Source organism: Protopterus annectens, chromosome 2.part2 (genome assembly GCF_019279795.1).
Source record: "Protopterus annectens isolate FY-2018-M chromosome 2.part2, PAN1.0, whole genome shotgun sequence".
Taxonomy (NCBI): Eukaryota; Metazoa; Chordata; order Ceratodontiformes; family Protopteridae; genus Protopterus; species Protopterus annectens.
This window is the reverse complement of record NC_056730.1, coordinates 1016644594-1016667846: the sequence shown is the minus strand read 5'-3', so window position 1 is coordinate 1016667846 and position 23253 is coordinate 1016644594. Positions and strand designations below refer to the sequence as shown.

The 23253-nt window shown below is 43.7% G+C and overlaps 1 protein-coding gene across 2 annotated transcripts in view; it reads left to right on the top strand.

Moving 5' to 3' along the window:
* The window catches only part of LOC122795868 (hippocampus abundant transcript 1 protein-like), a gene marked incomplete in the record, with an annotated part of 997490 nt that overhangs the window by 255917 nt on the left and 718320 nt on the right, over positions 1 to 23253 (top strand). For both annotated transcript variants that reach the window (XM_044064280.1, XM_044064281.1), the window contains 1 exon segment: positions 7 to 69. In XM_044064280.1, coding sequence (XP_043920215.1) covers positions 7 to 69 — 63 coding nt within the window.

The following is a 23253-nucleotide window of genomic DNA, read 5'->3' as shown; positions in this document are numbered from 1 at the left end:
TGACAGGTGCTACATGACACATTTCCTCAACATACATTTTTAATGAATGGCCTAATTCAGGGGGTTAAGGTAAGAGAATTGTTTGTCTTGATAGCATACCAGAGTCTGGTCATTTGTATATGATCACAAAGTAAAACAAAAATATGCTTTCACTCAGCGTATATTAAGTTTTAGAAAAATGGCAAATTAGCACATTTAGTAAGTAGAATAAGCATAAAAATGCACAAGGCTGCATTTTTGACATCTTCCTTTGGTTCATGTATTCTCTAGTAGCCATATTGTCAAGGGTTTTAACTGAGGACAGGTGGTCATACTGTAGATGGATTTGAGTTGCATCTTCCCAAGCCAGTTCCAGACTTGCTCTGAGCATCTTTGCCTGTGAGGCAAACATCATCACCATGGTCACATGCCTGATTTGTGACTACATCCTCCAGGGGTGTACTGAGACCGTACAAGATCATGTGTCACCTTTATGGTAGCATTTTGCTCTTTCTGCAGTCCCACCCCCTCCCCCACTTTAGTCTTGCAGGAGTCTGCTGTGTTTTCTAATATAAACTGAAAATTTGGGATTTACATTCTTTCCCAGCATGCAGACCTTATCCCTTCATTCTTGAGAGGTACAGGAAGGTATAACCTCTTCATTCCTTTCCCTCTCTTTATCAGCTCTTCCAGTGCCCGTCTTTATCAGCTCTTCCAATGCCCGGGTCCCCAGTTAAACTCTGTTCATCTAGGTTTTAGACAAGGCTCCTTGTCTTTATGCCATGAAACTAGCTTAAGATTGTAGTTTAATAACGTTTACTGTAGTTGTGCATCAAGCTGAGTGGTGCGCACTGTTGAATGGTTTCTCTTAGACTTCCATTTAGGTAACAGGTTGCTGACTGTTCTGCCTACCTCAACTACTGAGTATATCATGTCTGAAGATGGCAACTTTCAGACCCTTGGATCCAAGGCTCAGGCTCCCTCCTTCTACCTATAAGTACCCTCTGCCGTTACAGTTCCTTAGATCTCATTGCCACTTGTGAGATTGATGTAATTCCAGGACTCCACACTTGTGGTACAGCTTTTAGTTGAGAGAGGTGATTTTTTTAACACTTTTTTTCCTGTCAAATAATTGTAATTCCTTGATGTTCTTTGTGTTTCACTGTTGCAGTCATCACATTGGGTTATCTGCTTCCAGTAGCCCTCAGTCGGCCTGATTATCAAAGTCTTGGGTTGTGTATCGGTTGCTGTCAAATCTTCCATGACGTCAGGTAGTCAGGGGTATAAAGCATGCAGCTGATGCCATTATATCTGTCTTTCTTGCCGTGCCTGAAGCAGAAGCAGTTCGCAAGTGCCGGTAGGCCTACTCCTGAAATTTTTGTTTTCGAGTTTCAGAAACTTTTTCTTGCTCTAGTCCGATGTCAGTAAAAGTTAATATTTGTATTTCTTGTGGAAAGCGAATACCTCTAAAAGATTTTCATTCATACTGCATTCCTTGCTTAAGCCCTGACCACGTAACAAGCTGAAGGGTAGTATCCACAAGGGTATCCGAGATGAAAGGCACGGAATTAGATGAAATAATCCATTCAGTGGTGAGGTTAAAATAGGCAAATACATCCACAGGAATCCACAAATGATTAAAACTCTTTATTATACGCAAGGCTAGCAAAGCAGATGGTTGTAACAAGCACTAAGAACCAAATAACGTAAAACACTAAAACCAGCGTTTTTCGTTCGGTGCACTGCCCGAACTTCCTCAGACATAATGCAATTCAATTCAAACATTCTGTTGAAGTACCTAAATGTTTAGGTACGCCCACTAGGTTAATTAATTACTTACATCATTTCCCGAGCAAATTAACATATACACAACATGAATTGCATTCAGGAACTGAGTGAGATAACCCAATGTTAGATGCAGGAAACTTCAAAATATCTAATAACCACAAGTATGTTTGACAACCTTGTATTAACATTAGGTATTGAATGCATTTGACCTATGGCTGACCTTATTTGGTCGTCCAAATACTAAAAAAGTGACAATAGTGCTATTAATCAGATTGTTATCATCACGTTATTAACAAGTAACAAAACATTGTTCTACATTTATACATATAAAAAATATACCAATAAAAATGTACTAATAAAAATTTTTCTTTTAATATAAGTCTTCTGTACATCATACCCTGCCTAAATTCAAACATCTATGTATGAATATATATCCGGCATATGAAATTCTAACAGGAACTTACCCTTCCATAGTTTATACCTTACTAACTACAGTAATAGAAAAAAATGTTTAATATTGGTAGGGTAGTGTATAAGCTTCAATACTAACATTAACCATGGACCTGGATATACACCTTAAAAAACCCCATACTATCCTCACTGGACTTAAAAATTTACCTCCACAAGCTATTAAATTTAAAAATAATAACTACATAGTCGAACAAACTCCATTATCCGACAAATGTAATACCAACAGAAACTAACCTTAACATAACCAATATCTTACTAACTACATTAATGGGGGAAAAATAAAGGGTAATAAATATTAATAGTATAATGTTTAAACTTCCTACTAATGAACAACTAAAATTAAAATTAACCATGGACTTAGATGTACACCTTTTAAAATGCCACATACCATCCTAGTTAAACTTGAAATTTTATCTCCACAGGCTGTTCAATTTTAATAAGCACATAATCGAACAAGCCTCATTAATACCTGGAATCTTGTGTGCCATCAAACGTATCTGCCAACTAAGTTCCTTCTTTTCCAATTGGAGCCTAAGTAAATTGTCATTACTGAAAGTGTAATTATCAGTCTGAATCTGGTCAATTACCATAAAGTCAAATGAATGACCCTCGTGCCCATTGCAATGCTTAGCCAGGGCATTATCATCTCTCCCTGTGTTAACAGCGTAGCAATGTTCATAAACCCTGTCCTTCAGACGCCTGTCTGTTTTACCTACATAGAAGGCGGGGCATTGTTTGCACTGCGCCAGATACACTACTCGTCTACTATTACAATTAAAATTATTCCTAATCATATAGGTGTCCCCACCTATTGTAAATGAATCCTTGGTGTTAATGTGGGCGCAGTGTCTACATGCCCCGCACTTCCTAGTGCCTCCCTTAACTTTTTGTCCCGTTGGTTTCCTTTCCAGTAGTTGTTTCATATTCAAACCTCTCCTGAAGGTGATAATAGGTCCTAATTCAATAGTAGGTATTAATTCATTGTCTGAAGATAAACAAAACCAGTACTTACTTAAAACTTTTGAAATAGTGTAGGCTTCTGGACAAAAGGTAAAAACAAATGAAACTCTATAGTTCTTATTCAACCTTATATTCCTATCAGTTGAAACCCCTTGATTGTTAAAGGCCTCTCCACTTCAAATGACATTCCCATTTTCTTGAGGGTCATCTGGGATTTCAAGCGAAATCTTTTGTTGCAAAATTGGTTTAAAGATCCCTTGTTCCCGTTTACAAATGACCTCCTTGAAAATAGCCTCTAAAAAGGAGCTTGGGTATCCTCTATGTTGGAACATTTCGTATAATTTGCCACATTCACTAGCAAAATCCTCCTCTAAGCTTGTCATCCTAGCCACCCTGACCAGTTGGCCCTTGACCACTGATTTTTTCTGATGTTTAGGGTGGGAACTTGAAAAGTGTAAATATGTATTAGAGAATGTGCTTTTCCTATAGATTTTAGATGTATAACACCCTTGATGTTTACTCAGGACGACATCCAAAAAGCAAATGTTGTCTGTTTGAAAATTCATTGTAAACTTAAGGAACCCTGTTGTAGAATTAAGAAATTTAACTAGTTCCTTAGCAGATACTTCGTCTCCATTAAATAAAATAAAGATGTCGTCCAAGTACCTCTTATACATATAAATGTGTGGTTTCCATATACTATTCAATACATAGGAGGTCTCCCAGTGGGCCATCACTAAGTTGGCAAAGCTTGCGCCCACTGGTGACCCCATAGCCACACCAATTTTCTGTAAGTACAGTTTATCCTCAAAGGCTACAAAGTTGTTCTTCAGGATAATATCCAGAAGTTGTTCAACTAGGTTGCACTGGTCACTGGTCGCTCCCTTTGAACCCTATAAGTTCTACTACCCACTGGATACCTAGGTCTTGAGGGATGCTAGAATACAAATCACAGACGTCTACTGTCAAAAAGTTCAGTGAACCATCAAACCCTATTTCTTGTATGCTCTCAAGGAATGACCATGAGTCCTTTAATATTTGTGTTTCATTTGCTACATATTTCTGAAGAATTACGTCAACAAATTTTGCTGCTGGATATGTTATTGATTGACGTGCATCAACCAGTGTCCGAAAAGGAGGATTGTTTAAATCTTTATGTAGTTTTGGAATCCCAAAGATTTTAGGGATTCGTGGGGCTAACATAGTCAAATACTGATTTTGCTCACTGTTAGTAAGGCCATCAAGAAAAAGGTCATTTACATTTAACTTAACCTGATGATAAGCTTGATTAACCTGATTCCTACTCACTGTCTCATATGTGTCCTTTTCAAGTAACGTGTACATAATTTTGACATAATCTACATTATGTACAATAGCTAACCCCCCTCCCTTATCCGGTTTCATAATTCTCACTGGTAACTTCCTAAACAATGTTAGTAGAAGTTTATCATCCTTAGAAACATTGGACTGATGATTATGACGTGCTCGGGCAACAATGTCCCTAAATTCTAGTTCACAAAGTTGTTCGAACAAACATAGTGAGTTATTCAGGGGTGGGTTAAAGCTGCTAGGGACACGTAATGGTTCAGTGTGTGTATTCAGGTCACCAAAAATCATGTTCAAATTAAGCTTCCTAATGAACATTTTAAAATCGATTAGCAATTCAACTATATTACAGGGCTGTGAAGGAACAAAAGTAAGCCCTTTAGCAAAAAGTTCAACCAAATCTCTGTCTACGTAACATTCAGTGTAGTTGTAAATTTTAAAGTCAGCATCTTTGTTGGTCACAATTTCAAATAATGTTAGTCCCACTGTCTAGGCTGTCTAAGCCCTGAAAACGACGTACCTAGCTGTCGGTTTTGTACCTTATTTAAACAACGAGCTATTCGTCGTCTGTTTATTTACGCTTCTAAATATTTTGGTACTCTGTTCAATTATCCAGATATGGCTTCGGTAAGCCACCAGACTACCGACATTCCGAAAAAAAGCAAAGATAGACAGACATGACCACATAGGTCCAAAGCTGCCGACGACGCTTCTCCTAAGCTAGTCGCCAGTTCACCGGTACTCAGTGAGGTGCTTTCATAGCCCCTGATATCCAGTACTTCAGATTCGCAGGCCTCTACTGAGACCCATTCGGAGTCTGGTATGCCGCAAGATGCTTCAACTGTGGAACCTGCGGATGTTTCTACCTTGGATGGGTCCGGAGAAGCTGTGCAGGCACCGGCTTCTGAGGGTGTATTCAGGCCTACTGACTTGCATATTAAACCGATGCCATCTTCTTCTTCAAGGCCTAAAACTCAATCCATGCCTAGAAAACCGACGCCTAGACCGCATGGTCAGGCCTCTATGCCTAAAAAACAAATAAGAATGGCTGAAGACCTTATTACTCTAATCAGGGGAAGCCACCCTTCCCCCTCTAAGAAACCTAGGACTGATTTTCCTTATGATTCTTCTGATTAGGATTCTGAAATTTCTGTTTCCTCTGATGACCAGGATTTATCCTTATCTACCTATGAGGATTCTGATGCAGAGGACTGTATTCCCTCTGCTTCCCCTCCAGTGGATCTTTCTTTTAGTGAAACCTTGCATACTCTTAGGGAGCATTTTCGCTGGGAAAGCCAGGATTACTCTGACTCTAAAAAGAGGCTTAGGGATTTCTTACTACCCCAACACAGGCCTTTAACTATCCCACCTGTACTGGACATTGTTGATGATGCCTTTTCGGAATCTAGCTTGGCCCCTGACTCTCTACCTCCTGCTCCCAGAAAACTGGATAGATATTACAGGGTTCCTGACTTTCACAAGTTCCTCTTTAAAATCCTACTGCGGATCCTGAGACCATTTCACAGGGACCCAAGGGCATTAAGGCTACTACTACCAAAAATCCTAGCCCCTCTGATAGAGATTCCAGGGCGCTGGATAGATGGGGTAAGAAGGTATACACTTCTGCAACCTTGGCCATTAGGGCCTTAAGCTGCCAGTTTCATATGTTAAAGTATCATCAGCATATTATTGGATTGCTTAAACAGAAAATTATATTGATTCCTGACTGTGCTGAAAATAAAGATTTACAAGATTTAATGCATTCTGCTGAATAAGTTGGGAATTATACTTTGCAATGTGGTTTTGATTCACTAGAGGCATCTTGCAGGGCTGCTGTCACTGGGTCTGTACTTACAAGGCATGCTTGGCTTAAGGAGCAATCTTTGCCAGATCATGTTAAAGCTAAATTGCTGGATGCTTCCTTAAACCAAGACAGCCTGTTTGTCAACAAAGCAGAAGAAGTACTTAAAAAGATGGAGGAAAAAGCTAAATTTATGCAAACTGTTAAAGATTTCCTGCAAGTACAGCTTCCCACATTTAGTAGGCATTGGCCCTCTAAAAATTGGTCCTTTCCTGCCTCTTCCAGGCCTTCAGTCCAAACCCAGAACCAGCAGAACACCCAGGCTTCAGTCCCAAGGTACTCACAGGACTAAGCAAAGGGAGGCTCCCACTTCCAAAGCAGGAAGTGGTAAGACCCCCCCCCCCAATGGTAAACTGTCTCAGTGACTTAACTTTAAATCTTTCAAGCCTTGCACAACTGACTGTTCCTTTATGGGGAAAGATTGCCCTGCAGGCAAAAAATTGGGAACTCATTACCCAGGACAAATAGGTTTTAAATATAGTTTCCCAAAGATACAGATTCTACTTCCACTCCTTACCAACCCCAACCGGTTGGCCAGATCTACCCCCAAATTAGTGGGCAGAGGCTCAAAAGCAAATTCTCGCTCTCTTAAGCATCAAGGCTGTTCGACCTGTTCCAAAAGAGGAAAGGAGACAAGGTTTCTACTCAAGATTTTTCCTGGTGCCCAGAAAAGACAACTCCTGGCGTCCTGTCCTGGACCTCTCTATCCTAAAAACATTTTTGGTGATTCCAAAATTCAAGATGCTAACTCTTTACCAGCTGCTTCCTATGCTAGGCAAGGATGCCTGGTTGGCAACACTGGATTTAAAGGAAGCCTACCTGCACAATCCCAATAAGGGAATCTTGCAGAAGATACCTATGCTTCAAAGCAGGCTACATGCACCATCAGTTCTCTGCACTGCCCTTTGGCTTATCTACTGCGCCCAGGCTATTCACAAAGTGCTTAGCTCCAGTCATTGCATTTTGCAGGCAAAGAAATATCCAAATTTATCCGTACCTGGACGATTGTCCAATTCAGGCAGAAAGCCAGGACATGCTATTGAATCTTCTGGCGTTTGTACAGAAATTGCTAAGTTCTCTGGGGTACACCATAAATGAAAAGAAATCACATCTTGTATCCTGCCAACAAATTGTATACCTGGGAGCAAGCTTGAACACAACTTCCCAGATGGCTTTCCTCACGCTAGAGAAACAAGTTATTTGACAGCCTACTTCAAACTACTAGCCACAAAGACCCAGCTATCTGCAAGGAAAATACTGCAAGCCCTGGGGTTCATGGCCTCCTGCATTCTCCTAATTCCCATATGCAAGACTGCATATGAAGAAACTACAGTGGTATCTAAAAAGCCTATGGTGTCAACATTCTCAGGATCTAGAAGCAATGATTCCCATCATACCTTGTCTACAGATAGAGTTCCTTTGGTGGGCAGAGGCCTGTCACCAGGCAGTGAATACACTCAAACATGAATGCCATTCACTCTACCCCCTGCTGCCCAAACCCTAACCGACGCATCAGACTATGCATTGTGGGCTCACTTGGCAGGGAAGTGCATTCAGGGCAAATAGAACCCAAGTCAAATGCACCTCCATATCAATCAGAAAGAAATGTTAGCTGTACAGAATGCTCTGACAGCCTTCAAGGACCACATTCTTCCAGGACAATTAATGGTAAAGATGGACAGCACAGCTGTTATGTGGTACATAAACAAGCAGGGGGAACCCACTCATACCCTCTCTGCAGACTAGCCATGGCTCTGTGGAACACAGCCGTGAGCTACCAAGTGCACCTACAGGCTCAATTCCTGCCAGGAAAGCTAAATACACTGGCAGATGAACTAAGCAGAAATCCCCATGGACCCACACGAGTGGAAACTGGAATCAAAGATATTTAACATGTTGAGAAACAAATGGGGGGGGCCCAGATGTAGACCTGTTTGTCTCCCCCCAGAACTACCAATTGGAAAAATGGAAAAGTGGATGCCCTGTCCTTCACCTGGAAAAACCTATCAGTTTATGCCTTCCCCACTCTGCCTCTCCTCTCCAAGCTACTACTAAAGATCAAACAGGACAAACCAAGGATGATACTGATTGCACCAGACTGGCCATGCCAACACATGTACCCCCTTTTGTGCAGTGTATCACTGCTGGCACCATGGCACCTGCCTCAGACCCCTGCCCGGCTGTCCTAGCAGGAGGGCCAGATTCTGCACCCACAGCTTCAAATCCTGAACTTGGCAGCCTGGCTAATTACCTGATCTCTTCATTACCATCCCTCAGTAAGCAAGTGCTGGATGTCATTCTGGAGGCAAGGAGGCCTAGTACTAGAAAATCCTGTGCTGAAAAATGGAAAAGATTCTGTTCCTGGAACCAAGCTCAAGGGATGGGCACAGCAGAGCCCAATTTACCTCAGATTCTTCAATACTTAACTGAGATGCTTCACAAGGGCCTTTCCTTTTCCTCCATCAAAATTCATGCCTCAGCCATTTCAGCTCATTACAACACAGAACCACCCATCTTCTCTCATCCACTGCTGAAGCAGTTCCTCAGTGGGGCCAAAAACTTAAGACCACCCAGGAGAGCCCCTACTCCAGCCTGGGACCTTAACTTTGTATTGGAAAAACTCACAGTACATCCTTTTGAGCCAGCTGCAAATGCAGAGTTTAAATTCCTTTGTTGGAAAACGGCCTTCCTTTTACCCATCACTTCATCAAGAAGGCTATTTGAATTACAGGCCCTCATGGCAGTGGAGCCTTTCATCATTTTTCATGGGGACAGGGTGTCCCTCAGGATCAATCCCTCCTTCATGCCCAAGGTGGTATCCAGTGTGGCCCTTAATCAGTCCATTTATTTGCCAGCCTTCTTTTCTAATCCACAGAACAAAGGGGAACGAATACTGCACTCCTTAGATGTGCACAGACAACTTAGATTTTATTTGGACAGGACTAAACCTCTTAGGAAATCTGAACAGCTGCTGTGTCCATTTGCTGCAGGGGCAGAGGGGAAGGCCATTTCAAAGCAAACCATTTCTAAATGGATAGGCCATTGCATTCATTTCTGCTATAAGCACCATGGAAAACCTACCCCCACAGGGGATAAGACCACATTCAACCAGGGCTGCATCTACCTCTACAGCCTTTCTCAGAGGTGTCCCTACCAGGGACATCCTAGAAGCTGCTACCTGGAATTCTGTACATACCCTCACCAAGCACTACCATTTGCCAATTTTCTCTAAATCGAGAGCTGAATTTGCCACTGCAGTCTTGCAGGGGCTTATAGCTGGTCCTAATGCTATCTAATTTCCTCCTCCTATCCTTGGCTTTGGGAATCTACCCAAATGTGATGACTGCAACAGTGAAACACGAAGAACATAGTACAGTTGTGTACACTTACCATAAATGTAGATGTTTGAGTATATTCACTGTTGCAGTCCTAGTTACCCTCCCTCCAGCCCCCCTGACTTCTATTGGCTGTACCTCTATTCTTGATTACTATGCTTAAAGCTTTTTGGTGTATTTGCTTTTTTGTTGGAGGTGTTCATAGGTTGATACTAGGCTATCTGCCCTAGGGCATTTACAAGCCTAGCCAGAGTGTGTTTGGCTTTCACCACCCTTCTTAGATTAGTTGACTGTGCCTCTGTATAGTAGGTCACAGAAGATAGCCCATTTAAGGTTAGTTTACCATGCCTCTGTCTAGCAGTGACACAGAAGAGATCCCAGGGGTAAATTTACGATCTCCCATCCAAACGTCAAGATTCTTCTTGAAGAGGGTCATTGAGGGGCTCTGTCTGACATGGATTGGGATTTTGTTCCAGAGTGAGGGAGCCTCTGGGATATGAATCTGTCCTTCCAGCATGTTCTATTTATTTCTGTGCTGAGGTTTAAGTCACTGGAGCGTGTAGTTCTGATGGATTTGGATTTCTTGAGGTGGAGCATGTCCATTAATTCTGGGTTGGACATGGCTTTATACGTCAGGCACAGATCGCCTCTGAGTAGGCGGTAAGCAACTGAGTAGAGCTGGAGTTTCTTTAGCCTAACTGCATAGGGCATCTGTTTGAGTCCCTTGATCCTCTTGGTGAGGTACTTTTGGGGTCTTTCTAGTTGTAGCAGGTGTCTGGTAAGGTACATCCCAAATGGGGCATTGTATTCAATTATGGGCCTGATGAGTGATGAGTAGTGGGGCACAATGACCTCTCTTGATCTAGATGTGAACCCCTTCGTGATAAGGTGGGCTATATAGAATGTCTTTCTAACCACTTTGCAATGTGATTGTCAAAGGAGAGATTGCAATCTACTTGGATCCCCAAATCCCTAATTACTTCTTCCGTACTTAATGGATTACCACCTATGTGGTAATTTGTGGGCACTTTGTTTTTCCCAAAGGGGATGGCTATGCACTTTTTGGCATTTAGCTTTAGGCCATGGCTCTGGCACCAGTTATCCATCTCTGTGAGACCTTTTTGGAGGATGCTTGTGTCAGCAGGCGAGTCAATTATGGCCCCCAGTTTGCAGTCATCTGCAAACTTTGTCAGCCATAGTCGTCCTGTGTTAGCTGTACCGCAGAGAAATATATACCGAACAAGAGAGGTCCCAGGACTGAGCCTTGTGGGACGCCACTTGTAACTGGTTTAGAGTCTGACTTGGCACTTGCAATTCTGACCATGTGGGTTCTATCCGTAAGCCAGTTTGCGACCCATCTTGTGACATAGGGGTTGATATTTAAGCTGGTGAGCTTATTTATGATGCCCGAGTGGGGTACTGTGTCGAAGGCTTTTGCACGGTCAAGGTAGGCTGTGTGGACTACCTTCCCTTCATCTATGGCCTTGGTGACTGTTTCAAAGAAATTGACTGGGTTCAAGAGGCAAGATCTGCCCTTAACAAAGCCGAATTGGGTAGGATCCAGTGTTTGGAGGTTCCCAATGTTTTTGTTTACGAGTTCCATGATGATACGCTCCGTAGCTTTGCAGACCAGGCTAGTTAGGCTTATAGGGCGATAGTTTCCAGGGTCCGTTGTGGCACCACCTTTATGGAGTGGGACCACTGTTGCTGTACACCATTCTTTGGGTACATATCCTGTTGTAAGGCTGAGACTGAACAGTGATTTTAAGTGAGGGTGCAGTTCTTCTTGGAGCTCATGTAAAACGCAGCCAGGGACACCGTCCGGTCCCATTGATGCTGTGTTTTTTGCTTTGGAGAGGGCAGCTCTCACCTGTCCATTTGTGATATCAGGGAGGCTACACTCTGTTGGGATAGTCATTTGCTCATTTGGAGGGGAGGGGGGGAGAAGTTCGCACTGAACCTGTCTGCCAGGATGTTGGCAATGTCTGTGGGTTCAGTGTATTTTTTATCATTCTGCACTAACTTAGAGCATATCTGGGAGTTTCCACCCAGGTTTCTGACATAACTAAAGAAAGCCTTGTGATTATCTTTAGCGTCTTGTGCAATTTTTCTTTCGAAGCTAGCCTTTGATGATTTTATGAGGGATCGTAGTTTCTTGCTAGTACTGATCAGAGTTGCCTTCCGTTTCAGGGATTTTTGCTCTATCATGTAGTAGTTTCCTCCTTCTGTTGTACAGCTTATTTATGGCTGGGGTCCACCAGACAGATCCTCCTGCCTTTGGAGGAGTGTGTCTTGGTTTTATTTGGGATAGCACAATCCATGCATTCCTGTAGGTATCCATAGAATGCGTTTGTAAAGGATTCTGCGGTTTGGGCCATATTTTTCACTGGCCCTGGTGCTTTGAAGGATTCCACCTCAGTTTTGAGAAGTGGGAGGTTTGCTTTTGAGATGTTTTTGACCATGGTTTCCTTTGCTGGGGGTGGGGACGGGATATGGATGTCCATAGTGATTAATTTATGGTCAGATCTTACCAATGAGGGGTGTACTTCTGGTATGGAACATAGAGTCCCCATGTTGGTGATGATCAGGTCCAATATGTTTTCCCCTCTTGTGGGAGTGGTGACCAGTTGTTCCATAGCATTTGAGTTTATAAGTTCTAGGAACCGTTGGGCTAGGTTGTTGGGGCTTTAGTGCTCCCAGTCTATGTTTGGGTAGTTAGTCACCCACTATAATGGTGTTTGGATAGACTTTCATATTCTCCAGTGTCTTCAGGAAGGCTGAGTGTGGTTCCTGAGTTTGGGATGGTGGTCTGTAGCAGGCTACAAACTGGAAGGCAGTTTTGCCCACTGTTAGTTGCACATGGATGGTCTCAGATGCTTCGTGCAGTGCCACTAGCCTGGAGGTATGGGTATCTTTGATGAATATGGATACTCCCCCTCCTCTTGTGGTTCGGTCCGAGTTTTGGGGCCGAAAAGCATGGTATGAGGTATAGCCTGGTAGTGCTGGGGTGCTCTCGGGAGTCTTGAACCAGGTTTCTGTTACTGCACAGATATTGATATTCTCCATACTGAGGAGAGCCTCGAGTGCGTGCATCTTGAGGTTTTGACTTATGGTGTTGGGCAGCATTACCCTTAGTTTCTTTTTCCTTGTGTTGTCTAAGGAGGTGGGTTTGTCTTTTGAGCCTTGCCTAAAAAAGGCACTGTGGGGGTGGCAAGAGCCTTGGCCAGTATTTCAAAACGAAGGGGTGACAGGTGCAAGCTGTCCCTAGCGAAGCAATGTGGCTTGTCAAGCATGTCATCCCAGGCTGACAGACATTGGATCCCCTTTGAGTGACACCAATACTTTAGCCAATTGTTGAAATTGATCATTTTGTCTTTATACTGTGGTATCGTTCTTGGTGAGGGTAAGATGCTACTCAAGGTCAGGGTCATACTGGCCTGGGCCACATGATCAGAGAGCTCCTCTGTCTCTTTTCATGTAATCCAGGGAGGTACGTCTCAGGTCATTCACACCAGCATGGACAATGGAGGAGTCATTTTTGTATTTGCTTTGGAGTGACCTGAGTGCTTGTGTTATGTGGCGGATCCTGGCATCCGACAGGCAGCTTACAGTGACCTTCTCCTTGTTCAGCCTGGTGAGAGGGACGTCAGTGTGTCTGACAATAGAGTTACCTATTACAAGTGTATTAGGTGTGTTGTTTAGCCTTAAGGGCTGTGACTGTGTGGCACACTGACTTTGTGAACTATGTGATACGTGGGTATTGTTGTGGGGTAGTAGTTGCTTGGATGTCTGCTTTGGAGGTCTCTGTTGCTTGGGCAGATTTTTATTTAGAGCCTCTGAGTATGTTTTTGTGTGTTTGTGTTTGGTTTGCTGTTGTGATAGGTTTATGTGAGACTGGATTTGTGGTGTGTGTAATTACCTTCTCCTCCAGACTGACCGTGCCAGTACCATGTTGAGGGAGCTCAGCCTCCAGTTTGGCTATATAGTTGCATCTCTCTCATATATTTGAGCTTGTTGGGAAGAGGAGAGGGTGGTCTGTGTACATAAGGCAGTTGTAACATTGCCTCAAGATTCCCATATTCACCAGCTGGACTGGAGAGTAAACCTGAAACTGACTTTTGAACATGCCAAAATAGTATAAGGAATTAATTTTTGACTTGATCAAAAAGGGCCAATAGGGAGCCAAGTCCTTAAAGGGAGTATAAGAGGGTGTAGTGCTTTAGTTTATTAATGCTTACTTATAAGACACTTATCCTAGCTACTGCTGGGTTTTAAAAGGAAAATAGAGTGCTTACTTTGAGATTTGGAACAGTTCTAAGGGAAAAAGTGAAGAGCAGACTTTGTGGAGCCGGGAATACTTTAAACCTGATTAAGCGGCTCTGCCCGATGCTGCGCTATGCGCAAAACAGGGTTTTAAGAGAGGGGGATCAAGGAGTTTGGAATTGACCTAAAATGGCCAATAAAACTACAGTTTCTAGGCAGTAACCACTCCCACAGGGGCAGGCACGCTGTTCAGTGTTTACCACTGCCACTGATGAACACAGACACTTCCCTTTAACCCAAGCAAGCAATGGCCTCCAAGAAACATACAAACAGTTCAGAACAGCAAATCTGTAACTGAACTTTTTTAAATGTCAGAAAGTGGGGAAAAAAGCAAGATTTTTTTGTTTTTTTTTTGTTTTGTTTAAAGGTAGCATAGATACACAAGTAGCAACAAGTTAGAACAGTGCAATAAATTACCCCACACTTGAGTGCTAGGCCAGAGACAGGTAAAATGCAAGTTTTAAGAAAAAACGATTTTAAAATAAGTGCAACACAGGAAATGCAGTAAACAGGCTGTAGATGTGTTCTACAGTTCCTAATACAGATATCAAGTTTAGCAAGATGAAAAATGCCAAAAAGTAGGCGACAATGCAGAAATCTTAACAAATAATCTGAAGAAAAATAATCTCAAAAGTGGCTCCTTTCTTCTCTCAGTGTTTTCTTCTCTTTCCTTCTCCTCCCCATATTAAAAAAAATGCCCTTTTCATACCTTTATCTTTCATCTGTCATTTCAGTAGTTAGATAAATAGACTGCAGTAGCGTTTTTGGTTGTTGACTGATGTGTTAACTTATGTGATTATTCAGTGTGTTACCCGAGATGTCTGAAAACGCTTCAGGTTTTAAAAAGTGCATTCCATGCAGTTACAAGATTTCCCCCTCAAGACCTATGTGTGTGTGTGTGTGTGTGTGTGTGTGTGTGTGTGTGTGTGTGTACTGCCTTGGAGCAGCTCATTTGAATGAAGATTGCCAGTTATACTGTTGCTTTAGGTCAAGGTCCCTCTCAGACCATCATTCTAAATTTGTGTTAAAAGGCCTTCTCCAAGCTAGATTGAGGAAATTAGCCTGTTCTCTCTTCAGCAAAAAATCTGGGGAGAGGTCTAAGGGATACAAGGTCAGTAAGCAAAATGATAAGGATAGGAAGAAAGAAAAGGGTAGACCTTGGGGAAGGAGCCTAGGAAGAAGTCCCCTGAACCTTTGGGACAATTTGATCTGGCAGACTGGCACCTACAATTTCCAGAGCATAAAATTTGTTCTTTCAGAACTGATTCAGATGCAGTCTCTGAATCCACCTGTCAATTCTGAGCTAGGTTTCCCCTGACGCCTACCAGCTTCTGGCTCTGGTAACCTCTTCTGCAAGAGAGTTCCCCCCACAGATCCTCCCAGCTGCTCTTGATGGCTTACTCTTTCAGGTCAGTGCTATTGTCGAGCTTGTCTAAGGTTGATGTGGACAGGATGATGAGGAAGCTTTTGAGGACACTGATTTAGATGAAGGTCCTCCCAGCGCCTTCTGCTTTCACCCACCATCTAGTTTCTCATTCACTGTTATTACATTTGGATACAGTGGTTTTGGAAATGAGCATTCTCTGTGGGATGTCTGTCAGAACTGGTAATGTAGTTACCTTGACACTGATAGTGTCCCTTATCTGCTCTGCTCTGACAGTATTGGATCTTGAGGGTTAGGAGCCGGGAGGTTGGTATTGGCTTCAAGGCTGTCACATCCATTCCTGCCTCTGGATGCATTGGAATTTGACAACTTAGCTCTGGTTTTGATTTCGGAGCAGAATTGTTTCGAATCTCAAGGGGGATCGTTGTACTCCTCTGATTCCAAAAAGGCCCTTCTGGAATGGTTTTTGAGTTGACCTTTGAAGCTTTTGAAAGGCTTCTGTCTAGATCCAGAGGAGAAGTATAATGTTCACGTTTAGATACAGCCTCATCCCTAATGACATCTCTGGCTCCTCTGTGTCATTCTGTCCCTCAGGGACAGCCAGCTTCTTTAGTCTTCAGTAAGGTTCTCAGTCAGCTTCCAAGTTTTCTCGGAGACTGCATTCGTGAAAGAACATAGACGCATTCATGCAAGAGGAGACGCTTTGACCCTTTTCAGGAGTACCTCACAGAAGATACTGAGATCAAGGAAGGGGAAGTTACCCCAAGATCCTCCTTCGAAGATGTCTTCTTTGGTGATATCATGGAGCTATTGTAAAACAGAGGTGGTGGGGGGTCCACAGATGCCTCTTCTCAGGAGGGATCAATGTTTCTCCAGGCCTTTGGAGCTGGACCATTTAGTTCCTGGGTGGTCCCCCCGCCTCATGGCTGTTGAACTTTCTTGATCAGGTTTCACAGCAGGTATGGAAGGAGCAGGATGTGGTGGAGCCATGCCATGAAAACCTGACAAGATCTTGGTTTCCCAGTGAGAAAGACTCCACTGGAGCAAGGGGCCCCACAGCAGTCCCAAAAAAAGCGCCATCAGAAGAGAGCTCTTCCATCCATCTCTGTAACATGGAGTCAAGGGGTTAAGACAGACGTGAAAAGCAAACTTATGTTTCAGTGACGTTTGCATTGTGTGTGCTGAACTACCTAGCTTACTTGACACGATATCGGAGGGACTTGATCGAGGTAATGCCCAGGCTCTGTAGGGATCCCTGACTGCAGAGTCCACAAAACAGTGGACTCGCAGTTGGCTATCCTTCAGTCCATATCCGGTGTATCCATGTGATTGTTACCCAGTGTGGCGGTTGGGACTTCTAAAGTGGCAGGCAGCAGCATTGCTCTATGCCAACCCTCCTGGATGCATCTCTGTGATTATCCATACAACTTTGTGACATCCCTTTTGAGTGCCCTTTATGAATGGTCCACCCTGTTTGGGCCCAAAGAGAAGGACTTTGTCATCAGAAACCCTGTGTACTGTGGTTATCCACTTTTCCATCCCTTAAAGGACCTTCTCCTAGAACCAGAAAGTTTACCAGTAGGCTGTGGTTTTGCAAGTTTTGGGGCTTTGCTCACAACACTTTTGGAGATAAACCCCCAAAGGTAGAGGGGGAACAGTAGCAATGGATGTCACCCTCATGGCAAAGGTGGTCCCTCAGAACCAGGGATTCTTTCCCCACCAAACTCTTGCAGAACTTCTGAAGGGTTGCTTCACTGCCACACTTTGAAGGCAGTCGTGGGGAGGGGGGGGGGCTTGTCTTTGCACCCTCAAGTCTGGCTTGACACCACTCACCCAACTTTCTTAACCCTTTTTCTCAGGCGACTTTCTGCTTTCTCCCTTTTTGGGAAATGGTAACTACAGACAAATGGGTTATTTCAAAAAAAAGCTATGTCATGTCTTGTGGAAAGCATTCTTCTGAAGGGCCTGCCTGCCTCCACTACTAAATAAGCTTCCTTTGCTCAATCCTGTTATTCAGGTTTTAGACCAAGGTACCAAAGAAAGACTGCCAACATCCTTTATTGGTTAAGCTTTCTATTTCAGAATCTTTCTGGTACCAAGGAAGGATAATGGAGACCCATTCTGGAGATCTCTTCTAAACACTTTCCTAAAAGTACCCATCTTCAAAATGCTCTCTGCACATTCTTCTGCCTTTCATTCACCCTCATGCCTTTCAGGTATTTTTAGACCTAAAGGATGCTTACCTGCACATCCCATTCAACCCTGTTTGGCTCTTCACTTTTTTTTTTTTTTTTACTGCTTTGCCTTTTGGTCTTACTACAGGGCCAACAGGGAATTCATATTTTCCCTTATATGGGCGACTTACTGAACCAAGCTCTTTCTATAGACACCTTCATTGAGTATGTACATTATACAGCACGTCTCTTATCCGTCCTGGGGTTCAGAATCCACTTCAAAAAATACCATCTCACTCACACTTGACCTTGTTTTCTGGGTTGCCTACTAGACACATGTACAACACTTGCGTTTTTTCCTTAGGAAAAAGTTCTCAGTCTGGCCACCTTTTTACAAAACATCTACTCATTGTCTCACTGCAAAGGGCCTTGGGTTTTATGACAAGTCACCATCCCAGTGCTTCCTCTGGACAGACTACACACGAGAAAAATTCAATGGTAACTGAAATCCTGTGTAGTTCCAACATTCCCACCCGTGTATGCCCTGAATCCCCCTCTTACCTTTCCTCAAAAAGGAGCTACTCTGGTGGGAGAAGCAGGTTACAATTAACCTGGGGCCCCCTTTTACACAAGCCCCACCCAACCAGGTTCTTTACACAGATTCCTTGGATAAGTGCATACAGGTCTTGGACAGGATCCCACTGAGTGCAGAGGAAATGGGTTTTTCCCCTCCTGAAAGAACACATTAAATTGAAAGAAATGAGAACACTTCTACCAACACTGCAGATTTTTTTCTCTTTTGTGTAAACCAGCCACACTTGTGTATACCCTCAAAACCATGGTTACATGATATTTAAACAGGGAGGCACCAGGTCTTATTGACTGTGCAGGCTAGTATAGGAGGCATGGGAGCTAGCCACACAAAAAGGCATGACTGAAAAAAAACTGCATGCATTTCCTCACAGGAGAATATCCTGGCAGACTCCTTAAGAAGGTCTCTGGAGGACCTTCGTAAATGGACCCTTAACAGACGAGTCTTCAAAACAGTTGGGCAATAGTGGGGAATACCACAAATAGACCTTTTTGCTTCACTAGTATACCACCAGCTTCCTCTGTTCTACTCCTGCAGTCCTTTTTCCTCAGCTTGGAGGATCAGAGCAGGTCTCTGATCTGGGATGTAGAGGTCAGATCCTAAGGAAGAGGTTTTGTTCTGATTTTATCTGAGCTTTCTCTCCCCCTTGGTGCTTCGGCTCTTGAAAGTATGTCCAGAATTAAATCTGGGAGCTGTTGATCCCAAGGGCCTTGTCTTGTCTTCTTCGAGGGCTTCAGCCCTGATAGAGTTCTCCTGGTCTCTCAGCTTTCCACTTCATTGAAAAGGCTTTCTGTGCAGACAGAGATGTGATCTCTTTGACTGCCACTCCACCCCATCATCAGATCTGGGAACTGGGCCTACCATTCCTGTCCAGGGTCAACCTGTTTCGAAGAGCATTCAGGATTTCCCACCTGAGGTGGCCCCCACCTCTTGCAAAACCTCCCTTGAACATCCCACAGAGGAGGTGCCTTGGAAGCGGACGTGCAAAAGGAGTCACCTTGACTTTCCCAGGGAGTCTGTCATCGAAGATACGGACTTTGATTAAGAGGAGGGATCTTCAAAATCACCACCCGGGGGACATCTCTTTTGCAGACATCTTGGAAATTATAAAACAAATAGGTGGTTGGTCACCCAAAATCCTACCTCGGAGGAGTCCATATTTCTAGAGGCCTTTGGGATGGGCCCATCTACATCCTGGGTGACCCCCCCCCGGCAGACCCCCCCTCATAAATTTGGTGGCCCGCCAGCATGTAAGGAGCCGGCCACTATAGAGCCTACATCTAACCAACCGGACAAACGTCTTTCTCCACCTCTGGATTATTCCTTCTGGTCCAAGGGTATTCTAGTTGACGCTATGGTAGTGGCTGCTGCCACTAAGAAACAGCTAGCTGAGCAAAGCTCTCCAGTTCATCTGCTGAACAGAGTCTAGGTCAATGGACCTGGTTTGGCAAGCATGTCTATGCTTCACTTACTTTCACACTGAGAGCACTTAACTTATTGGCGCATTTTACTCCACTGTAGAGAGACCTGGTCAAGGAGCTCTGTGAATTGTTGGCAGAGACTATGCTGACAGAGGAATTTGGAAAGATTCTCTGAAGCTGGCCACTCTTTCATCCCTTGCTAATTTGTCCATGAAGCTCATCTTTTACGCAACAGAGGGTACCTCATGGGAGGCCTGCACCTGCATCGCTGTATGCAGACCTGCCTGAGGCTTTGTGACTTTGCAGAGTCCTTAAAAGCATCTTTTTGCCAGTGCTCCCTTTGATGGCTCCTGTTTATTTGGTCCATCAGTTGAAGACATCTTGACCCACAGTGAGAAAGAGGGTAAGGCCTTGTCTGAAAGTAGGGATCAGGTTTTCCACCCCTCAATGAACCTATTCCAGGAATCAGAGAGGGGCCAAGAAAATTTGGTTCCATAATTGTCAAGGGTCCTTCCCTGACTAATGAGGAGAGTTCCCCTCCAAAGGCAGAGGGGGGCTTTAATGGGAGATGCTGCCCCAGAGGCAGAGGGGGTCCACAAATTCAGGGCTTCAGAGAACCCTTTCCTGACGAACCCTCCTGAAGTGTTGCCAGGCTGCTCTGCCCTGGAGGTAGTTAGGGGCCATTTTTCTCTGCAGTCAAATGTCTGGGCCCAAGTAACAAAAAATGTTTTGAGTGCAAACCATTATATCCAGAGGCTATTGCATCCCTTTTTACAGTACATCCCCAAGATCAAGAAAACCTTTCCCAGATATTCCACCCAGTCAGAGAGAGTTGGCAGTTGTAGAAATTTGAAAGTGGCTACAAAAGTCATCCAAGAGGTCACAACTGAACAGAGAGAATCCAGAACTTACTCCTGCTTCTTTTTAGTGCCAAAGAAGACCAGGGACCCATGGCCAGTCTTGGACCTAAGCAGACTGAACTTGATTGTAAAGAAAGCAAAGTTTCTGATGGTTATGGTGCAGTCATCTTTCCTTTGTTAAGGAAGGACATTTGGTTTTGCTGTGTGGACTTGAAGGACACATACTTATCACATCAGTATGGACAGGTGCTCCTGGAGTTATTTGCGCTTCAGGTTGGGAGCCAGTCACTACTAATTCTGAAACCTGCCCTTTGGACTGGCCACAGCCCCCTCTTCTCAGACTGCAAGGATTTTGGGTGTTCCTTTATCTAGACGACTGCCTTCTAACTTCCCCAGCCAGGTATCGACTATCTCATGCCAGAGATTACCTGTTCCAGATCTCAGATCTCCTGTGCATCGCAATAAATCTGAACAAGTCACAACCAGTACCAGCTCAGTCCTTGGAGTTTATTCAGTCTCAGCTGAACACAGTTATCCAAATAGTGTTGCTGCTCCTACATTGGATAGAAACCATGAGAAACCAAATCCAGACCTTACTAACACCCCCCCCCCACCAGATTTGTTCTTCAAGCTCTTGGATCTTTGGTGGCTGCCATAACATTAGTTCTCTGGCAAGGTTCTAAATGCATGTTCTTCAGGGCACCTTGGCTGTGCAGTGGTCTACATTTCCCTAGTCCTTGTCTGTTCCCATCAAGTTGACAAAAACTTGCAGAACCCGCCTGAATGGTGAATTTATTCCAACCTGTCAGTTGGCAGACCATTCATTCTTCCCCGGCCCACAGCCACAGTGATCATGGACACTTCCATCAAGGGTGGGGGACATTTCAAAGGGAAGATGGTCCAAGGTACATGAACCCCTATAGAGACCAGACTGCATATCAGTATCTTAGAGATGAGAGCAGTCCTTCTCATTGCAAGCTTTTCAGGACGTTCTCCCTCTGGGGACCATTGCAATTCACACTGACAACATGTCAGTAGTCCGGTACATAAGCAGGCAAGCAGGAGCCCATTCTTACCCCATTTGCAGAGTGGCCACAAGGGTTTGGGAATGGGTGATCTCTTCACACCACTTTCTCATTGGTTTCCTCCGGTATGAGAGTTGCAGTGTCCTAGCAGACAAACTCAGCAGGTCCATTCTGACACCCCAATAACGGTCCCTCAAACAGTAGCGAATTAGATTTTGGATCGTTGGGGTCATTTTTGCTGTGATCTCTCTGCTTCCCCTCACAACTACAAGTGCAGCAAGTACTTCGAGCTGATCCCAACACACGGGGAGTCACCATGATTGGCCCTTCAGTCTCCTCTGTGCTTATCCTCCTCTACCGTTCATACCAAAATTCCTTGAGAAAGCTCAATGGTTGATGAGCACTGTAATCCTCCTTGCCCCTTATTGGCCTCATCGGATTTGGTACCCCTTCCTTTTCTTATCTGAAGTATCTTCCCTGGATATTGGAGCCCAGTCAGGATCTCCTAACCCATTCGTCCCTGGGACTCTATTAAGATCTGTAAATTCTCAAGCTAACCTCATGGTTTTTCCAATTCCAGTGATTGTAAAGGGGGGGTCCAGGCTTTTTTCACCTGTAAGGAGTATCGTTTTAGCTTCCCAAAAGGCCTCCACCAAAAAGGTATACAAAAGCAAGTGGAAAAGATTTTCTGTCTGGGCTACCAAAGATAGCATTAATCCTTAACTCAGCTTATGTTCTTACCATCCTCTCTTTTCTTGCTTCCTTGTTCAGGGAGGGATCCATCTTTGCCAAGATTAAGCTTCAACTGACAGCCGTATCCAATTTCCACTCAGGCATATCACAAGGACCTGGAGCCACTTTGAGGTTATGTAGAGCTTTCTTGAAAGAGTTTTTTCTTCTCAGGCCTCCTATCAAAAACCCCATTTTTTCTTGAGGTCTTCCTCTGATTCTACAAGGCTTTTTTCAAAAACCTTTCGAACCAGCAAATAATTGTGACCTAGAGTGGAAAACTATTTTTCTAGTTGCCATTACCTTGGCTAGAAGAGTTTCTGAATTACAAGCCCTCTCATCTAAACCACTTTACGTTATTTTCCACAGAGGCAGAGTTTCACAACGTACTAATCTGTCCTTTATGCATAAAGTAGCTACTGAGTCAAAAATAATCACACCATTCAGTTACCAGTTTTCTTTCCCAATTTTTCCAGTAAAGAGGAATACATGTTGTATTTACTGGATGTTCATAGACAACTACGTTTCTGTCTTCACAGGACTAAACGGTTCATAAAATCAGATCAGCTGTTTGTATCCTTTTCGCCTAATCACCTGGGACAGGCAGTAACAAAGGTAACACTGGCCAAGTGGATTACTAATTGCATTTCTTTTATATATGATACAATGTGAAGTTGGCTAACTCACTTAAAGCCCATTCAACTAGATCTGTTGTCATATCTTCCACATTTTCACCTAGAATTTCAGTGGATGACATCTGTGTAGCAGCAACTTGGTCTCATCCCCATACATTTGTGACTCATTACAAATTGAACACTGTTTCCTGATGCAGGGCTTCTTTTGGCTTTGCAGTGCTCCAGCATGTCCTTCCTTGAGGCCACCCAAGAGAGAATATACCTAGGGACTCTGACCCAAACGTTAATCAGAATGAGAAGGACATCAGATTTTTAAGTTAAGTACTTACCATAACTTGGCATCTCTGTTGTCCATTCTCACTCTAATTCGCCGTCCCTCCTGTCCATCCT